Here is a 16,493-nt window from a genome sequence, read left to right on the forward strand (position 1 = left end):
AATCCACGTAAGGTTAAAGATGAGAGACCATGATGTATATATTGTATATCCCTACCACACTCAGTACCTGGCTGTGCATAGTAGATACTGAGCAAATTCTTGTAGAATTGAATCCGAGGAAGGCCCCTGCCTCTCATGTCTCTCACGTGGTGAACAGTGAGGATGGCAGGGCCAAGGCTGAGGTTATAAAGTGAATTTCACTGAGGTTGGCCATAGCGTCTGCATCTCGGAAGCAGACTTATTGCCCATGGGGTAAATAAAGATTAATTGGAGTCATAAAATATCTCTGAGCAAATAAAAAATAAAGCTGAGAATATTCTTAACTGAGGCCCTCAAGATCATTTATAAAATGCCAAAAGTGAGTATGTTTGTCTTGTAAGCAGTTTGAATTTCTTTTTAGCCAGTTGAAAATATTTTGTTCTCTTGAAATGAATGTCAGATTGAGAACTTGATCCTCATCTTTTTTTACATTGTCTTTTTAAAGGTTTTAGTTTTCCTTTTTCTCCCAAAGCTCCATGGTACAAAGTTGTGTATTTTTAGTTGTGGGTCCTTCTAGTTGTGGCATGTGGGATGATGCCTCAGCATGGCTTGATGAGCAGTGCCATGTCCGTGCCCAGGATCTGAACTGGTGAAACCCTGGGCCGCTGAAGCTGAGCACGCAAACCCAACCACTCGGCCGTGGGGCCAGCCCCTACATTGTCTTTTTAAAGATTTAATGCTGCTAGGAACTTAAACAAGGCCAAGTGATGCCCTTTAATAGTGGTTGCTTCATGTTGTCTTGCCAATATTATCATGTAAGCAAATACTGATTAGACAAGAGTCAGTTTATCTGTTTGCCGTTTTGCTTTTGCTTCTATAAATTGCCAGGGAGACTTAAGTTTTTCCAAGTTCCAAGACTGACCTTCCCCATGTCTCCTTTCTAGTCAGGACAGTCGTCCACTGTCATCGAGAACATCCATACTATCATTGCTGCAGCGGCTGTCAAATTTAATTCAGATCAGCTGAATCATTTGTTTGTTCTCATTCAGAAGGTATGTGTTTCAACAGGCTTACTTTCAGATTTTTCTAAAGTAAGCTCATTTTGAGATCTGCCCCCTCTAAGTTAGCCAAGTTTAAAGTTTCTGCATGTTTTGCCCGTTTGATAAAATGGATTGTGAAGCGGTTCCCACGCCTTGTCCTTCCCGTTCTGCAGAGCTGGGAGGCGGAGAGCGACAGAGTGAGACAGAAGCTGCTGAGCCTGATTGGACGCATCGGCCGGGAAGCTCGCTTTGAGACCACTTCCGGGAAGGCAGGAGAATCAAACGAATCTTTCTAGCTACAAGTACTTGAAGCAGTTTGCTTGTGTATTGGCGGGCTCATCGTATGTGCTGTCATTGTAGGTGTTAGACGTCCTCTGGGAACTGGCTCATCTGCCCACCCTGCCCAGCAGCCTCATTCAGCAAGCCCTGGAGGAGCACCTGACAATCCTGAGTGACGCGTATGCGGTGAAAGAAGCAATCAAGAGGAGCTACATCATTAAGTGCATAGAGGACATCAAGAGGGTTGGTTTTGTCTTCAGTCTAGTTTTGTTGTCAGAGGAATAGCATTGTCTGAGGAATTAGAGCCAAATAATTTCCCTCTCCTTTTTATAAATTAAACTAAAGGTCCCATCTGGAAGCTCTTAGCTTAGAGTCCAAGATTGAGAAATCATAGTACTGCTTTCACCAAGTCACTCACATTTTTCTTAAAATTAATTTTCAGCCTGGAGAATGGTCAGGTTTAGAAAAAAACAAGAAGGATGGATTCAAGGTAAGAATTTGCAGATGGAACCAACTAAAAGGTATACTAATTTAGTAATTCCTTTTAATAAATTGCATCATAATTTTAAGATGACTATATTTTGGTGTTTCTTAGAGTAAGGTTCAGATACAAACTGCTATTTAAATATTTATAATTTGTACTTTATTATTCAAAGCTTAGGGAGTTACTGACTCTCAAAGGGAAAAAAAATCCAGGGTCACATTGAAAGAGTAGTTTTGTTATATTATTTTCATAAAATCATAAGACCTTCCACTTAGTTTTTCTTTTTTAAATTAAATCCAAAGTATGCACAACTTTAATAAGTACAGTAGATTCTAAGTAAATATCATACTCATTTTTCTCCCACAAGGGAGAAATGGAGGAACGTTCATAGAGTAAGAAGAGAGAAGGGGAGAAGGAGGTCCATTGAGTGCTGGCATAAGTGTAGTCATTTTCCAAGTTCTTAATTCAGATGTGTTCCTAAAGTAACTCCTTACTCAAACGGTAGCTGAGTGAGTGCCTGCTGATGGGCTCGATTTTAGGAGGTGGGCTTGGGTAGCAAGTGCAAGAGGGCCAGCGCTGTGGAACCCCTGCCTTCAGGGCTCTGGCCTCCGGTTGCCATGGACTTACGGGCTATCCTTTGGAAGGGCGTGTAGCAGAGCGGGCAGTGAAGGGTGTGGCTCTCCTGTGCTCCAGTCCTTCAGCGCAGGTCTCCCTCTGAGAGGGCTGGTCCCAGTGGGGCTCCCTGGCTCGTGCTTTGTGGCTGCAGCCCTGATCTGAGCGGAGTCCTCCTCCCCGTCGGCCCTCAGCCTGCCTGGACCACACGGAAAGCCAGCAGCAACAGTGTTTTCATTTTAGTGTTAACTTAAGAAAAGTCTTTCTAAATAGCTAGTGGCTTAGTAATTTCATTGGTAAAACCTGTTTCTTGGCTTTCATTAGTAAGTATTTCTTTAAAGGATCTTGAATACTACTGATTTTCATTAGTATGTCCAGAGACTTTTGGCTCTTCTTAGAGATGATTCAATGGGCTTTTATTTTCTTGCTATATTTGGTCATAAAGTTTAGTTGGGGACATTTAAGAACTCTGTGTTTTATATTTCTGACGTTGAAATTTGAGCAAGTGGATTTTCTACATATAATCTAGCTTTAGAGATTTTAAGGGTCATTCACAAACTGGAGCTGGTAATGCTCAGGTTATGAGGAGTTATTCCTTTAATTTGACAACATTGCTCTCTTTCTACTCATATACAATTTGAATTTTTCCAGTTTTCTCTCTCGGCTCAGCAATCAGATAATTTACCAGCGTCTGTCTTTATGATTACAACTCATCCAGAGTTATTTAAGAAGTCTAGATCCTTCAGTAGTAATCGTAAGAGGAAAACGGTGTCTGTAGAAAAATGGTCTTTTCTTCTCAGTAACAGATACATTTCTTTGTAGATACGAAGGTCAAAGCTGAAGGGACTTCTCCCTCCCTCCAGGGAAATGGCTTTTGAAACCAGAGGATCCTCCCTGACCCTGTCCCTTCCTTGTTACAGCCAAGCGTTACTTAGCTCTTCTAGCCGGTAGCATCGCTGGCATCCTTATTGCTTCTCTTTGCAGTCACTTCGTTCATGTCTATTTTATAACAAAACTCAAAAAGTAACAGAAAGATTTTTGGAGTCGCTTTGTGAGTCTTAAAAGGAATAGTCTTCCTTTTTTATTTCCCACTGCTCCCGGTAAAGAAATTCTGATGTACATTATTTCATTCGGAATAGTAATACCTTGCATTTCCACAGCACTTTTCACAGATCCTCTCCTAAAGTACACATGGCTAAAGGGGGGCAGTGGGAAGATCGAAGCCCCCTGGATATGACTCCAGGCAGGGGGGTGAATTATATACTTACTGCCACTAAAGGTGTTTTTCTATGCTATGCCTTTCCTGCCAGGCAGCAAGGTGGGCTGACTGGGGATTATGTCTCCCTGCCAGGCTGCACAGAAACTAAGCAAAGGGTAAGACAAGATCACCCCCTCTTGCCCCCTCCCAACCTCAGCTGCCTCTGTTCCCCCAACTGATTCCCTCTCCCTCTGCTTTTGACACTCCTCAAATTCCCAAGTTCCACTGTTGTGTTCAGAAGTTCTGACCTTATTTCTTAACTTTATTTCTGTAGATTTCTGCCAGGATACCCGTGGTTCCCTTGGTCCTCTTTCCTTTGCTTCCTTTATGCCTTCCACCATCTACCCTCAACCCTTTCCCTCTTATTTCACTTCTTTTTTCCTTCAATTAAAAAGTTTAAATGGACTCATCCAAAAAAAAATTACTAAACCAAAAAAATCATTTTTACTCAATTAGTGGTGTTTACGTATTCCTTAAGTTGTTGTTTTAAGGCCTCCTAGCACAGTGCCTGGCAGCCCTCCAATGAATGTGGGTTCCCTTCCTCTTACTTCTCCCTGTCACCCTAGGAGGGTGAACTGCACTGAAATTGTTACTTACCCGTAGTTGAGTGGCCTCGACTTGCCAGAACATGTCACTGAAAGTAAAAGCCGCATGACGCCCTGGTACAGTCTCCCCTGAAGTAGTTAGCAGAGGAGGACAAACTTTTTAAAAAATGTCCTCTCATGAAAGAATTGTCACTTTGATTCGAGGTAAATGGCTAGGTCTGGAAAAACCAGACATGAGGAAATAGGGATGTTCAGTTTTGAGAAGAGAGAGCTCAAGAAAGAAGAGAAAGCTTTCTTCAGATATTCAGAGGATTATTATAGAGAAGTTTAATTCAACTAACTTTTTGTGTCTCCTAAGAAGTCATGGGAAAGCATATTTCAGTATGATAGATCAGTGAACTTTCTGCGGAACGGTCTGAGATAGAATGCACTGCCTCCACAGCTCCTCATTACTGCAAATCCCGGGAGACTAGTCATTTAACAAAAAGGATAAGGCGAATTTAGGCGCAGGTTTGCAGGCTACACTGGTTAACCTCTAAGGCTGCCTCTGACACTGAGAGCCTGATTTGGATGTACGCTTTGCTCCTGCTTGTGAAACCTCAGCTCCAGTATCAGACACGTTCATTTTAGTTGTTCAGTGTAGTTTTTTTGCCCCTTTTGTAAGTGGAGAGGAATAATTTAAATTTTTTTGTACCTTAGCAACATAATGTCATAGATATGATGGGATAAATAACATCTTTCCTGATTGCTACCCTTTAGAAAGCCTGTATCAGAAACACTTTTTAAATTCAAATTTTGTATGATTTTTCTTTTGATTTTATTGGATAGTGAGCTACCGTCAAAGGATGATTTTCAATGTTAAATAAAAATATTCTAACCATAATTGACTTAATTGGTCATAATGATACTTTTTACTATATCTGATTATTTGCTAAAGGGTTCATATTTATATCCTAATGTCTGTAATCCTTCTGGACCGTATCAGTTTGGACTTAAGCCTTAGGGTTTTATTGTTTGTCATTTTGCAGCTTTTATATTTTAGCAGAAATATCCTAGCTAGTCTTGCAAGTAGTTGGCCTTTAATAGATACCTTATTTCTCTGATTCTAAGATGCCAGCGATAGCAACCTACGTCCCAGATGTAATAAGTTTGCAAAGAAGAAAAAAAGAAACTGTATGTTTTACTTTTGCCATCCCCTTGTTTAGATTCACAGTCAGAATCTGAGTGTGTGCCCCTTTTGAGCAGCGTGTACAGCTTCACTGTGGCATGCTGCTTTTCATTGTCTATGGTAGTGCTTCTGACTTCTTTGAAGTCTTTAAGATTGACTGTATAATTTTGAGGCATGTTGAAGAATATGGAGTTTTGTATCCTTGTCATTTTTCATAAAACTCAAGCTGCTTTTTTCCTTGAGTTGTGTATACTACAAGTTAAACAGCTTCTCTTGAATTAAAGTGCAACTTTGGACAGAGAGACATTGAGTGCTGCGTGACACAGCCCTTCACAGGGTATGAGTCTGTCACACCAATCCTCCTGGCTTTGGAAAGTGCTTCAGTTTGAGACCACCAACAGGTTTCTTTGCTTTCCATTGGATTGACAGGCGTGACAGGCTGGTCAGTCTACATCGTAGTGTAATCTTTTTGACAGCATTTAAGTAACAAATCAGTGATCTAAATTTCAGTTAAAAAGCTGTCTTTGTTTGGTGCTACCTACACTAGGTGACAACTGAAATCACAGGTAGATGAACAGATAGCTTTTATATACAGCTAAGTTTGCACGTCTCAGGTGAGGACAGCTATGTCAAAACTTACTCTTATGCCTAGTGGCTGGTAAGTTTCTGTTGACATAATTATGAGAAGAGTCAATTTCAGAAATGTTAAAATTTGTAAAACTTGTATCTTAGAATCCAGGAAATATGGTATTTGCTGATTGGTTGATCTCTAAGAAAGCCAGTGTTGTTTTGGCAATAGCTCTCTCACATTTGCACATTCAGTAGTATGATGTTTTTCTGCAAAAGACATCAGAAGTGTTTTTCTGCCCTATTGAGGTCTTCATCCTACAGAGAGACTTGAAGAAGCAAGAAGGCTTTAAAAAAAAACAAAATTCAGTCTTTAATAAATGCTAAGGACTTAAACTTCTACTTGGTTTTCTAGAAACTTAGTTGCTAAATTGATAAATAGTGTTTACTCTATCAGTCTTACAGATTTCATGGTGAAATCTCATAGTTCAAAAGATGCTATTTGTTAAAAAGCAATTCTTTCTATAAAGATTGTTGCATGACCATCAGACTTTTCAGATATGTACTATGAAGATCTGGATTGTCATGTACCAGCTTCATAAATAATATATTTGAAAGTGTTCTGAAAAATATAAGTATAAGTATAAAGTGGCTGTAATAATTGATAAAAATACAATTATATCTTGTAAAATTGTTTTAACTAGGAAATACAAGCAGATCCTGAATATTTTCTTTAATATTTAGACCACTATCAGTGTCTTGATCATATCACTGGTATCTTAATCATGTAATTATAGAACACCATATCTTTAGACCATTTTACTTATCAGCTAGGTCAGTATTATCCAAGTTAAGCTTTTACTGTCAATTTATTTTATTATGTCAACATGTCCTAGCAGCCTGTGCTACTTAATCTATCCTCTGAAGTTGCTAATTCCTTGTCGTCTGTTTTTGCTGACGTACCCCTGTACATTTGCTGTCACTTCACATCCACTCCTGTTTGCAGTTCTTGGCCTTAGGAAATTGCATGCAGAATAAGAAGTGGAAGACTGAATTATGAATGCATGGAGATAAGCTAGAAATGAGCAACGTGAAGAGAAAAATTATAGAATGTGAAACAGTAAAACCTAATTGACTTGGAAATTTTTTATAGCTAATAAATTTAGTCTGCTGTTTATTTCTAAATTTAATTAGTGTAACTTCTTTTTAACTCTAGTCATCTCAGCTTAATAATCCCCAGTTTGTCTGGGTGGTACCAGCTTTGCGGCAGCTCCATGAGATCACTCGCTCCTTCATAAAACAAACCTATCAAAAGCAAGACAAGGTAAGCGGATGGCTCTGTTTGATTATTACACAGTTACTTGCATAGCCTTTTATAAACACAAAACATGAATAAAATTGCTGAGTTTTGTAGTCACTATTTTACATTTTTATGGTTATTGATACAATTCATTCATATTATTTAATAATCTTGAGTTTAAACATCATTCTATTTTCATTTCTATGGAGCTTTTCTTTTAATATATCCCTCACTCATTTCCTTTTTATTTCCTTAATGTATTGAGATAATTAAGGCAAGTTTTAAAAGTTAGAATGGTATTTTATAAATTTGTTTGAAAAGATTCAAAGACCAATTTTATATTACATACTGAAAGATTAGATTGCCTAAGGAGCTGGAGCTGCCTCAGTGTAATAGTCTTGGGAAGAAAGATGTGGAAAGTAAACAAGAAGTGAAATAGTTCTTCTGAAAGACTTCTTTAGGGGAAAAAAGTCTTTTTGATGAGCAAAAAATTCGCAGAGAAGTTTACTGGGTTTCCAGTGAATGTACATACCAGCTTGATTTCGTGTACTTTTCTGTAGGAGACGTAAGTGAAGCAATCCTCGTGCGCGCGCTCTCTCTCACCTGGCACTTAGATGCTGAAGTAGAAGTTCGTATTAAACTGACAACTGCAAATTCTCACATCATTTTTCTTGTTGTTGTTTTTGCCAAGAGCATTATTCAAGACTTGAAGAAAAATTTTGAAATAGTGAAATTGGTAACAGGAAGTTTGATCGCTTGTCATCGATTGGCGGCGGCCGTGGCTGGACCTGGAGGCCTGACGGGGTCGACGCTGGTGGACGGCCGGTATACTTACCGGGAGGTGCGGTCCCTGATTTGTGCCGTGAGCACGTTCACTTGGCCTTTCTGCTCTTGAACGGTGGAGATAGTGTTTGTTGGGTGTAACTCGAAAGAGGCGGCATGAGGTGTCTTTCTAGTGATGGGACAGTTTGTATTGGACTATAATTTTTTTAAAATAAAAGTGTAGAAAATTGGTATTTGTGGGTAAATCTTTCAGTAAATCGCCTAAGAACTGCATGTAATAAAGTAATAAACATCTTTTCTTTGTCTTTGATCTGAAAGAATAATCGTCAATTCTGTGGATAATTGCTTTTGTTTTTCAACTCAATTGATTAGTAATATTGTTTTAAATAATTAGAAGAAAATCTTGCCAGTTGTAAGTTTGTGGTGTTTTATTTAGAGATTGCCGAAATTATATTTTATTGGCATCTAAAGTCTCTGAATTTGCAATAGCCTTGAAGTAGTTTCCACTACATTGTACTGTCAACTTGTAAACCGATTTCTCACATTTACTTTACCCAAAATTATATGAAAAAGCATTGGGTAAAACTATTTTTTTAATTTTAAAGTTTTTAATTTTGCTTTTAGGTGTGAATGCCTGGAGTTAACTAATTAGCATTACATTTTTTTGCAGTATTTAGAGGCCCATTTAAAATTTCTGGCATTTTTCTTGCAAGAAGCTACTCTGTATCTGGGTTGGAATCGTGCCAAGGAGATCTGGGAGTGTCTTGTGACCGGTCCGGACGTGTGTGAATTAGACAGAGAGGTAAGAAGATGGATCTGTAGATGAAGTCAGCCAGGAGTGGCACTTAAATATTTCACTTGTTTGTGTGTCTCACGTCTGCTATTTTAAGCACTTTTCAATTTACTAAGCATACATTTATACTAATAGGTCAGGAACTGTAAGCGCTGAAAAAATATTTTTTATAATATATACCTATGATATAAACACATATGTGAGTTCTTTGGTAATTTTGATACCATTCTGGACAAAACCAAATTCACCCCTGTGAGTACAACTGAATAATTCTCAGTGTCTCTTTTAGTTTTTTTCCCTCCCGTGAAACTAACTTTAAGTTACCAGCAGAAAACTTGGAGTTCCTATAAGAATGTTGTACCCCGGAAACACTAAAGAGAAGTAAATGCCTAGACAGATTTTTAAAACTATAATTAAACAGCCGAAAACAGATTAACCCTGGAGCAGAACACCTCTGCTTGCACGTTTTCTAACTGAGTCGCCAGCTCCTCCTCTCGTTTTACAGAAGACTAACTACCTCAAAGGCTTGTGGAAAGGGCTGAGTGTGTGACAGGGCCTGGCACATAGTAAGGCTTGTTAATAAATGTTAGTGGAAAAACCCAAGTGTGAAAGTCGCTGAAAAGTACGAGTATGTGTTTTCATTATCTAGCGGAGAGGTTGCTAGGAACTCACTGCTTAATTTAGTTCCACGGTTCCAAGTGTTCCGATATTGAGTGGTATTGTATAAATTTTGGCAGTATACATTTTGAAGAATTAAAAAAATGTACCTTTACTTTCCCAGCTTGGGATATGTGTTTGCCTGAAATGGGTTGAGTTACAGGGTGCTGTTTGTCTCGGTCCCCAGATGTGTTTCGAATGGTTTACAAAAGGGCAGCATGATCTTGAGAGTGACGTCCAGCAGCAGCTTTTCAAGGAGAAAGTTCTTAAGTTGGAGTCGTATGAAATCACTATGAATGGTAGGAAAAATTTTTAATTCAGTTTTTTTTTCAGTTCTTTTCAAGTAAGAAATTTTATTCCCTCCTTTCCCTCTAAGCCCACTTTTTAGAAGCAACTAAACAGTTTGGAGTGTCCTTCTGGACTTTTCCTTGTGCATATAAAGACACGTGTATAAACATATGTTTATATACACAAATTCCTTTTTATATAAATGGCATCTTATAATTAATTTTTAGATTGTATGGCCTGATAGTTCAAATTGTCAAACTGTCTTCTCATGAAATTATTTAGTACAGAAAGGATTTTTTTAGGGTAAAAATTTGTCAAAGTATAGAAATGTTTCTTCTAATTGAAAATTTTTTATTGAGACATAATTCACATACCATAACATTCACTTTTTAAAAGTGTACAATCAGTGGCTTTTAACGTATTCACAAAGTGCCACTTTCATCACTTTTTAATCCCAAAATGTTTTACCATCCCAGAAAGAAACGGGGTACCTTAGCACTCACTCTTCATTTCCCCCTCCCCCGGCCTCTCCTCTGTTTTCTGTCCTTGTGGATTAGTCTCACCTGGACGTTTCCTATCAGTGAAATCATACAATATGGGCCTTTTGTACCTGGCTTCTTTCACTATGCTAAGGCATAATGTTTTCGGGGTTCACCCAGGTTGTAGCGTGTATCAGTACTTCATTCTGTTTTATGGTTGAATAATATTCTTTTACAGATATATCACATTTTGTTTATCCATTTGTCAGTTGATAGACCTTTGAGTTGTTACTGCTTTTTGGCTCTTATGCATAGTGCTGCTATAAACATTCATGGACAAGTTTTCGTGTGGACACAGGTTTTCGTTTCCCTTGGGTATATGCCTAAGAGTGGAATTGCTGTGTCATATAATTAGCATTTGAGGAACTGCCAAACTGTTTTGCAAAGTGGCTACACCATGTTATAACTACCCCCCAGCAATGTGTGAGGTTTCCAGTTTATCCACATTCTCACTTGTTATTGTCTGTGTTTTTATTTTCGTCATCCTGGAGTGTGTGGAGTGGTAACTCATTGTGGTTTTGATTTGCATTTCTCTGATAATTAATGATACTGAGCATCTATGCATGTGCTTATTGGCCATTTGTGTATATTCTTTGGAGAAATGTCTATTCAACTCTTTTGCCCATTTTTTAAGTTGAGTTATAATTGACATATAACATTATATTAGTTTTAGGTGTACAACATAATGATTCGATAGTTGTATATAGTGCAAAATGATCACCACAATAAGGCTGATTAACATCCATCATCATACCTAGTTGCAAGTTTTTGTTAATGTTATAAGAACTTTTAAGATTTACTGTGTTAGCGACTTTAAATGTACAGTACAGTGTTATTAACTGTAGTCGCTGTGCTGTGCGTTACATCCCCGTGACTTATATATTTTATATGGAAGTTTGCACCTTTTGACCACCTTCGTCCACTCCCCTACCTACCCCCCACTTCTGGCACCCGCCAGTCTGGTCTGTATCAGTGAGTTCAGTTTTGGGGGGGTTTTGTTTGTTTATTTTTCAGATTCCACTGATAAGTGAGATTATAGAGTATTTGTCTTTCTTTGTCTTACTTATTTCACGTAGTGTGATGCCCTCAAGGCCCATTCATGTTGTCACAAATGGCAAGATTTCCTTCTTTTTATGGCTGAATGATACTTCATTGTGTATATATATATATACCACATTTTCTTTATCCATTAACCCATCAGTGGACACTTAGGTTGCTTCTGTGTCTTAGGTGTTGTAAATAATTTTGCAAAGAACATGGGAATGCATATATCTTTTCAAGTTAGTGTTTTCATTTCCTTTGGATCAGTTCCCGGAAGTGGAATTGATGGATCATATGGTAGTTATATTTTTAATGTTTTGAGAAACCTCCATTCCATTGTGGGTTTTTTTTTTTTGGTTTTTTTTTTTGCCCATTCTGTAGCTGGATTATTTGTCTTTTTATTGTTAAGTTATAAGAGTTCTTTAGATATTCTGCATACCAGCTCTTTGTCAAATATATGATTTACAAATATTTTGTCCCATTCTGTTGGTTGTCTTTTGCCCTATTTTATTGATAGTCCTTTGAAGCACAGAAGTTTTTAATTTTGACAAAGTCTAATTTATCTATTTTTTCTTTTATTGCGTGTACTTTTGGCACCATATCCAAGAAACCATTGCCTAATCTAAGGTCTTGAAAATTTATGCCTATATCTTGTAATAAGCGTTTTATAGTTTTAGATCTTGATACCCTTTGAGTCTTTTCATTGATTATCTGTGTTGCTTGGAGTGTGTGAATTTATCTGATATTCTGTAATTTCAGGTTTTAACTTATTTAAGACTTTTTTTGAAAATGTGAATCTTTGTGATCATCGATTGAAAAGACAAGGAGCTCAGCTTGTAAGTACATTATTCTCAAATCTAGATAATTTGGATAATCTAGTAAAACTTAGATTCAGCAAAAACATGTGTTACAATGGAGAGAAAACATGAATTTTTCTAAGAGAATGGGCATCTCCTTGGCTGCTGTCTTCTGCCTTGATGACGGAGCTTCTCTTAGAGAGTGAGGGAGGCTCCTCCTCCCACAGGGCCACACCTCACCAACTGCCTGGAAGACAGAGTTTGCTTCTCAAATCCCTCTTTGCCTCCTGCTGATCCAGGGCAGCCAGTGGCCTCCTGCGGCAGGTGAATGCGGAGTAGAAACAGTTGCATCTAAGCTTCCGGACCCTCAGATCCGAACAAGTCACATGCTCCTAAGAAAGTTACAGATCCTTCAGTTCTGGGGTTGCAGTGGCAGAGGTTTGGGGAGAAAAGTTTAGGAGCAGACAATGAAGCAGGAAAATGAAGATCTGTGGAATGCATGCAGCTTTTTGTATTTACATGTGCTTGCTTTCTTGAAAAAGAAAGACTGTTTCATTCAAGACCTGGCTTCCTGGGTGTTAAGAATTTTTACAAGAACTTGTAAGCCCCGGGTCGTGTCATTTTTAACAGAGCTTTGGGAAGACCACTTTGAGCCCCAGGGGTTAGTAACCACTTGTAGCTCAAATCTGTTTCCTTGTGAAGAAAAGCTGCTGAGGATGTGCCCATCCCGCTCCTGTGGTTTCTGCTTCTGGAACTTGTGTGGGTAGATGTCTGGCTTGGGTGTAGGGGTGTCTGGAGAAAAATCTTCCTGTCTATCCTGGTGGCCATGGAAATTGCCCAGTGTTTCTGTGGTTGGTTTGTTTTGTTTTAGAGTTCCATGGCAGTACAGTAGTGTTCTCATAGGTAGCTTGGTTTTTGCAACCGTAATTCTTTCTGAACTGAAGAGGTGTAGACTTATGTTGTATCAGAAAATCATTGTCTTTAATTTTGTGACCTTGGAATGCTATATAATTTCATTGTTTTTCTTTTGAACAGTATGTAGAAAAACTGGAATTGATAGGAATGGATTTCATTTGGAAAATAGCCATGGAATCACCTGATGAAGAAATTGCTAATGAAGCTATTCAGTTAATTATAAACTATAGTTACATTAATCTAAATCCTAGGTTAAAGAAGGTGGGTATCTAAGAAAAGAAGGTACTGATATACAAAAAGCAGAAAATTATATATATTTTTTGGTAAATTGTGGTCGTTGGCATGTCCAAGATTGGCTTCTGTAGTTTGATGTTTTGTCCTTAGTAATAATCACAACTAAATACCAGGTTAATTTTAATTTCTGTATACCTCTTACTTTTAGGATTCTGTATCATTACATAAGAAATTCATTGCTGATTGCTACACAAGATTAGAAGTGAGTAGCAAATTTTACTTAGCTTGTTTTTGAAATAAATGCTTTGGTTTTTTCTTTTTCTAGTTTTTTGTTGTGAGATCATGTATAATATTGCTATTTGTGCCTGGATCCTAGGGAAGAATTTGTGGGCAGTACCGTATTGTCACACGGGGAGCAGGCGTTTGCCTCGATGCCGTCTAGATGAGCGCTTTGTAGGAGCCCATTCTTTCTCCCTCGGCTGCCTCTTCCCTGCTCCGCCCACCCCCCTCTTAGGGCATGAGAGCTGTCGCAGAAAACAGGTCTAGACCACATTTCTAGTAGATTCTTTTTCTCCTTATTCTATCCTGGAATTGTAAACAAGCATTTGCTGCTTTCCCCGTATTTCACCTAGTTTATATCATAAATGCTATTAAAGGCCAAAGCCGGACGCTCAGTAGCAGATGGTGTTGCTTCTCTTGGTCCACTGGAAGCCTGCAGTGTGATAGTAGCTCACAGATATTTCCAATGCCTTATTCCCAGCATGATGGTTAAAGCACTAAATGTTCATCTTCATTCTTAATTTGTGCCGGTTTAAGTTTTATATCTAATAAAGAGTATTGCAAAAGCATAAAATGCTACTGCCCACAAATGTCAGTAAGTTAAACCTTTTGGTGATGGATTTGTGCTAGAATCTGTACAAGATTTCTCAATTTGTGGCTTCCATCCACATATGTCATCATAAAAAACATTTAAAGTGTTCAGGTACCCCTAAATGAGGTGCCGTGTAAGTATGAATATATGTAGAATAGTAGTTGTCAACTGGGAGTTATTTTGCTTCCCAGGGGTCATTTGGCAATGTCTGGAGACCTTTTGGTTGTCAAACCAGCCGGGTAATACAGGCACCTAAGGTAGGTGGGCAGGGAGGAGCGGTCAGGGATGCTGCTAAACATCCTGCCGTGCCCAGAACAGCCCTCTGCAACAAGACGTCTTCCAGCCGTGATGTCAGTAGAGCTGAGGTTGGGAAACCCTAATACAGAATGGTTATTTCCTATTTCCTAGGCAGCCAGTTCAGCCCTTGGTGGCCCCACACTAACACATGCCGTGACCAGAGCCACAAAGATGCTCACAGCCACTGCCATGCCGACCGTGGCAACGTCAGTTCAGTCTCCATACAGGTAGGTGACTGCAGCAGTTACAGCAGACACAGCTCGTAAATACGTATCCGTTTAAAAAATAATCATCTTGTTTTCCGCTATGGCGATCTCTCAATTCTTGGTCTCCTCATTTTGTATCACAACTTTTGCAAATAGTCCTATCCTGAGAAATTCTATTTCCTATCATATATCCCCAAATCTGTACCTGTTTTGAGGATCTGTAGGTCATTGTCGCAACCACCCGTGTTGCTCTGCCCCCCCTTCTACTAATAGACAAGTTCTATTTTTTTTTATTTGAAGCTTTTTACTTTCACTTGGTGTCACTTGAGTAACCTGTTCTTTACAATGTAATAAAGATATATTCATTGCATTGAGTCATTTTTTTTCAAGTCTGAAATATTTACTTAGACATCTTATAGCTTTTCTCCTTGAATAGTCAAATCCAGGGCATTAACAGCATAAGCAAAATGATGTGGAAGATGATGATTAATTAAAATTGTGCATTATAATATAATCATAGTCAGTTAAAATATTTACCTCAAATTATTTTTCAAAATAATTTTTAGTGAGAACTTTATCCCCAAATATTTGTGTTGAAACTTTGAACTGACGTCTCTTAATCACATGGCTCTGTTTGGTGTTTCCAGGTATGGTCAGTGGAATCTGAGTTCAGTGTTTGCTGTAGTTCTTTGATACAGTGAGGAAAATAGATGAGTGTTTAGGAACATCAGCTTGCAGTAACTGAAACACTTGTGGGGTTGTGTGAGCCTTTCGTTCCTGGTGAGCAGCCCCGAGTGAGCTGCGGCCAGAACTTCGCCAGTGCTCCCGGCAGCCTCCCTCTGCTGCCCTCTGGTGGTCGGGCTTGCGCGGCCCTTCTCTACTCCTGGAGTCGCTTTCTGTGAATATGTGCTTACCTTTATGTAGGGTTGGGGCTATTCCTTTTCTTTTTAAAGCCTTCCTTTAGAAGAGGAGTCAAGGCAATATTCTTACTCACATTCTTCTTCTTTATCTTCTTCTTTAAATGAGTTGAGTACTGTGTAGTAATACTTTATTAATAGGAAAGAAGCCAATAAAACTCAACCCTCTTGACCTCTTTTTTTTTAGACAGGTTTTTTTTTTTTTTAAAGTGTGGCACCTGAGCTAACATCTGTTGCCATTTTTCTTATTCTTCTTCTCCGCAAAGCCCCCCAGTACCTGGTTGTATATTCTACTTGTGGATCCCTCTAGCTGTGGCATGTGAGACGCCCCCTCAGCGTGGCCTGATGAGCCGTGTGTAGGTCCACAGCCAGTATCTGAACCGCTGAAACCCTAGGCCACCGAAGCGGAGCACACAAACTTAACCACTCGGCCGTGGGCCTGGCCTCTTGACCTCTTTTTTAAATGGCGGAAAGTGGTTATAAATTTGGCTCGTGATAAGAATACTAACACAACTTTTATATTCCCAGTAGACTTTTGTTAAGAATATGTATTAAGGCCTCCTAATCACATGTTTGTAAGATGTAGTCCATCTCTATGACCCAGGTCCTTAATTTTTCATTGTCTAACAAAGCAGAATAGAAGTGCATTTATGAACTATTGGATTGGGATTTCCAAACTGCTACTTCTTTAGATAAGTGTGCTTTTTGGTTTTTTCTTTGTATTAAGTGCTTTTTATTCTGAATCATCTCATATTTGACTGACTACAGAGCAAAACTACATGACAGTTTTTAAATGTTATAAACTCTAAACAGAGTTATGTTATTATAAACTCTAAACAGTTAGTAAGAATGTATAATTTCAAAGTTGCATTTGAACCAGCACATCTCATTTCACTGGTTTTGAAAGAGCTTTCAGTGACCAT

At 38.6% G+C, this 16,493-nt stretch overlaps 1 protein-coding gene across 1 annotated transcript in view; it reads left to right on the top strand.

The window, feature by feature from the left end:
* Window positions 1–16,493, top strand: part of USP24 (ubiquitin specific peptidase 24) — a 139,040-nt gene that overhangs the window by 52,869 nt on the left and 69,678 nt on the right. Inside the window, exons 13-24 of the mRNA XM_046661124.1 lie at window positions 924–1,031; window positions 1,193–1,288; window positions 1,380–1,541; window positions 1,741–1,788; window positions 7,149–7,256; window positions 7,924–8,073; window positions 8,686–8,817; window positions 9,653–9,764; window positions 12,093–12,169; window positions 13,166–13,306; window positions 13,488–13,541; window positions 14,559–14,674. Coding sequence (XP_046517080.1) covers window positions 924–1,031; window positions 1,193–1,288; window positions 1,380–1,541; window positions 1,741–1,788; window positions 7,149–7,256; window positions 7,924–8,073; window positions 8,686–8,817; window positions 9,653–9,764; window positions 12,093–12,169; window positions 13,166–13,306; window positions 13,488–13,541; window positions 14,559–14,674 — 1,304 coding nt within the window. The remainder of the gene's footprint in view (window positions 1–923; window positions 1,032–1,192; window positions 1,289–1,379; window positions 1,542–1,740; window positions 1,789–7,148; window positions 7,257–7,923; window positions 8,074–8,685; window positions 8,818–9,652; window positions 9,765–12,092; window positions 12,170–13,165; window positions 13,307–13,487; window positions 13,542–14,558; window positions 14,675–16,493) is intronic.

This window comes from Equus quagga, chromosome 5 (assembly GCF_021613505.1).
Source record: "Equus quagga isolate Etosha38 chromosome 5, UCLA_HA_Equagga_1.0, whole genome shotgun sequence".
NCBI lineage: Eukaryota > Metazoa > Chordata > Mammalia > Perissodactyla > Equidae > Equus > Equus quagga.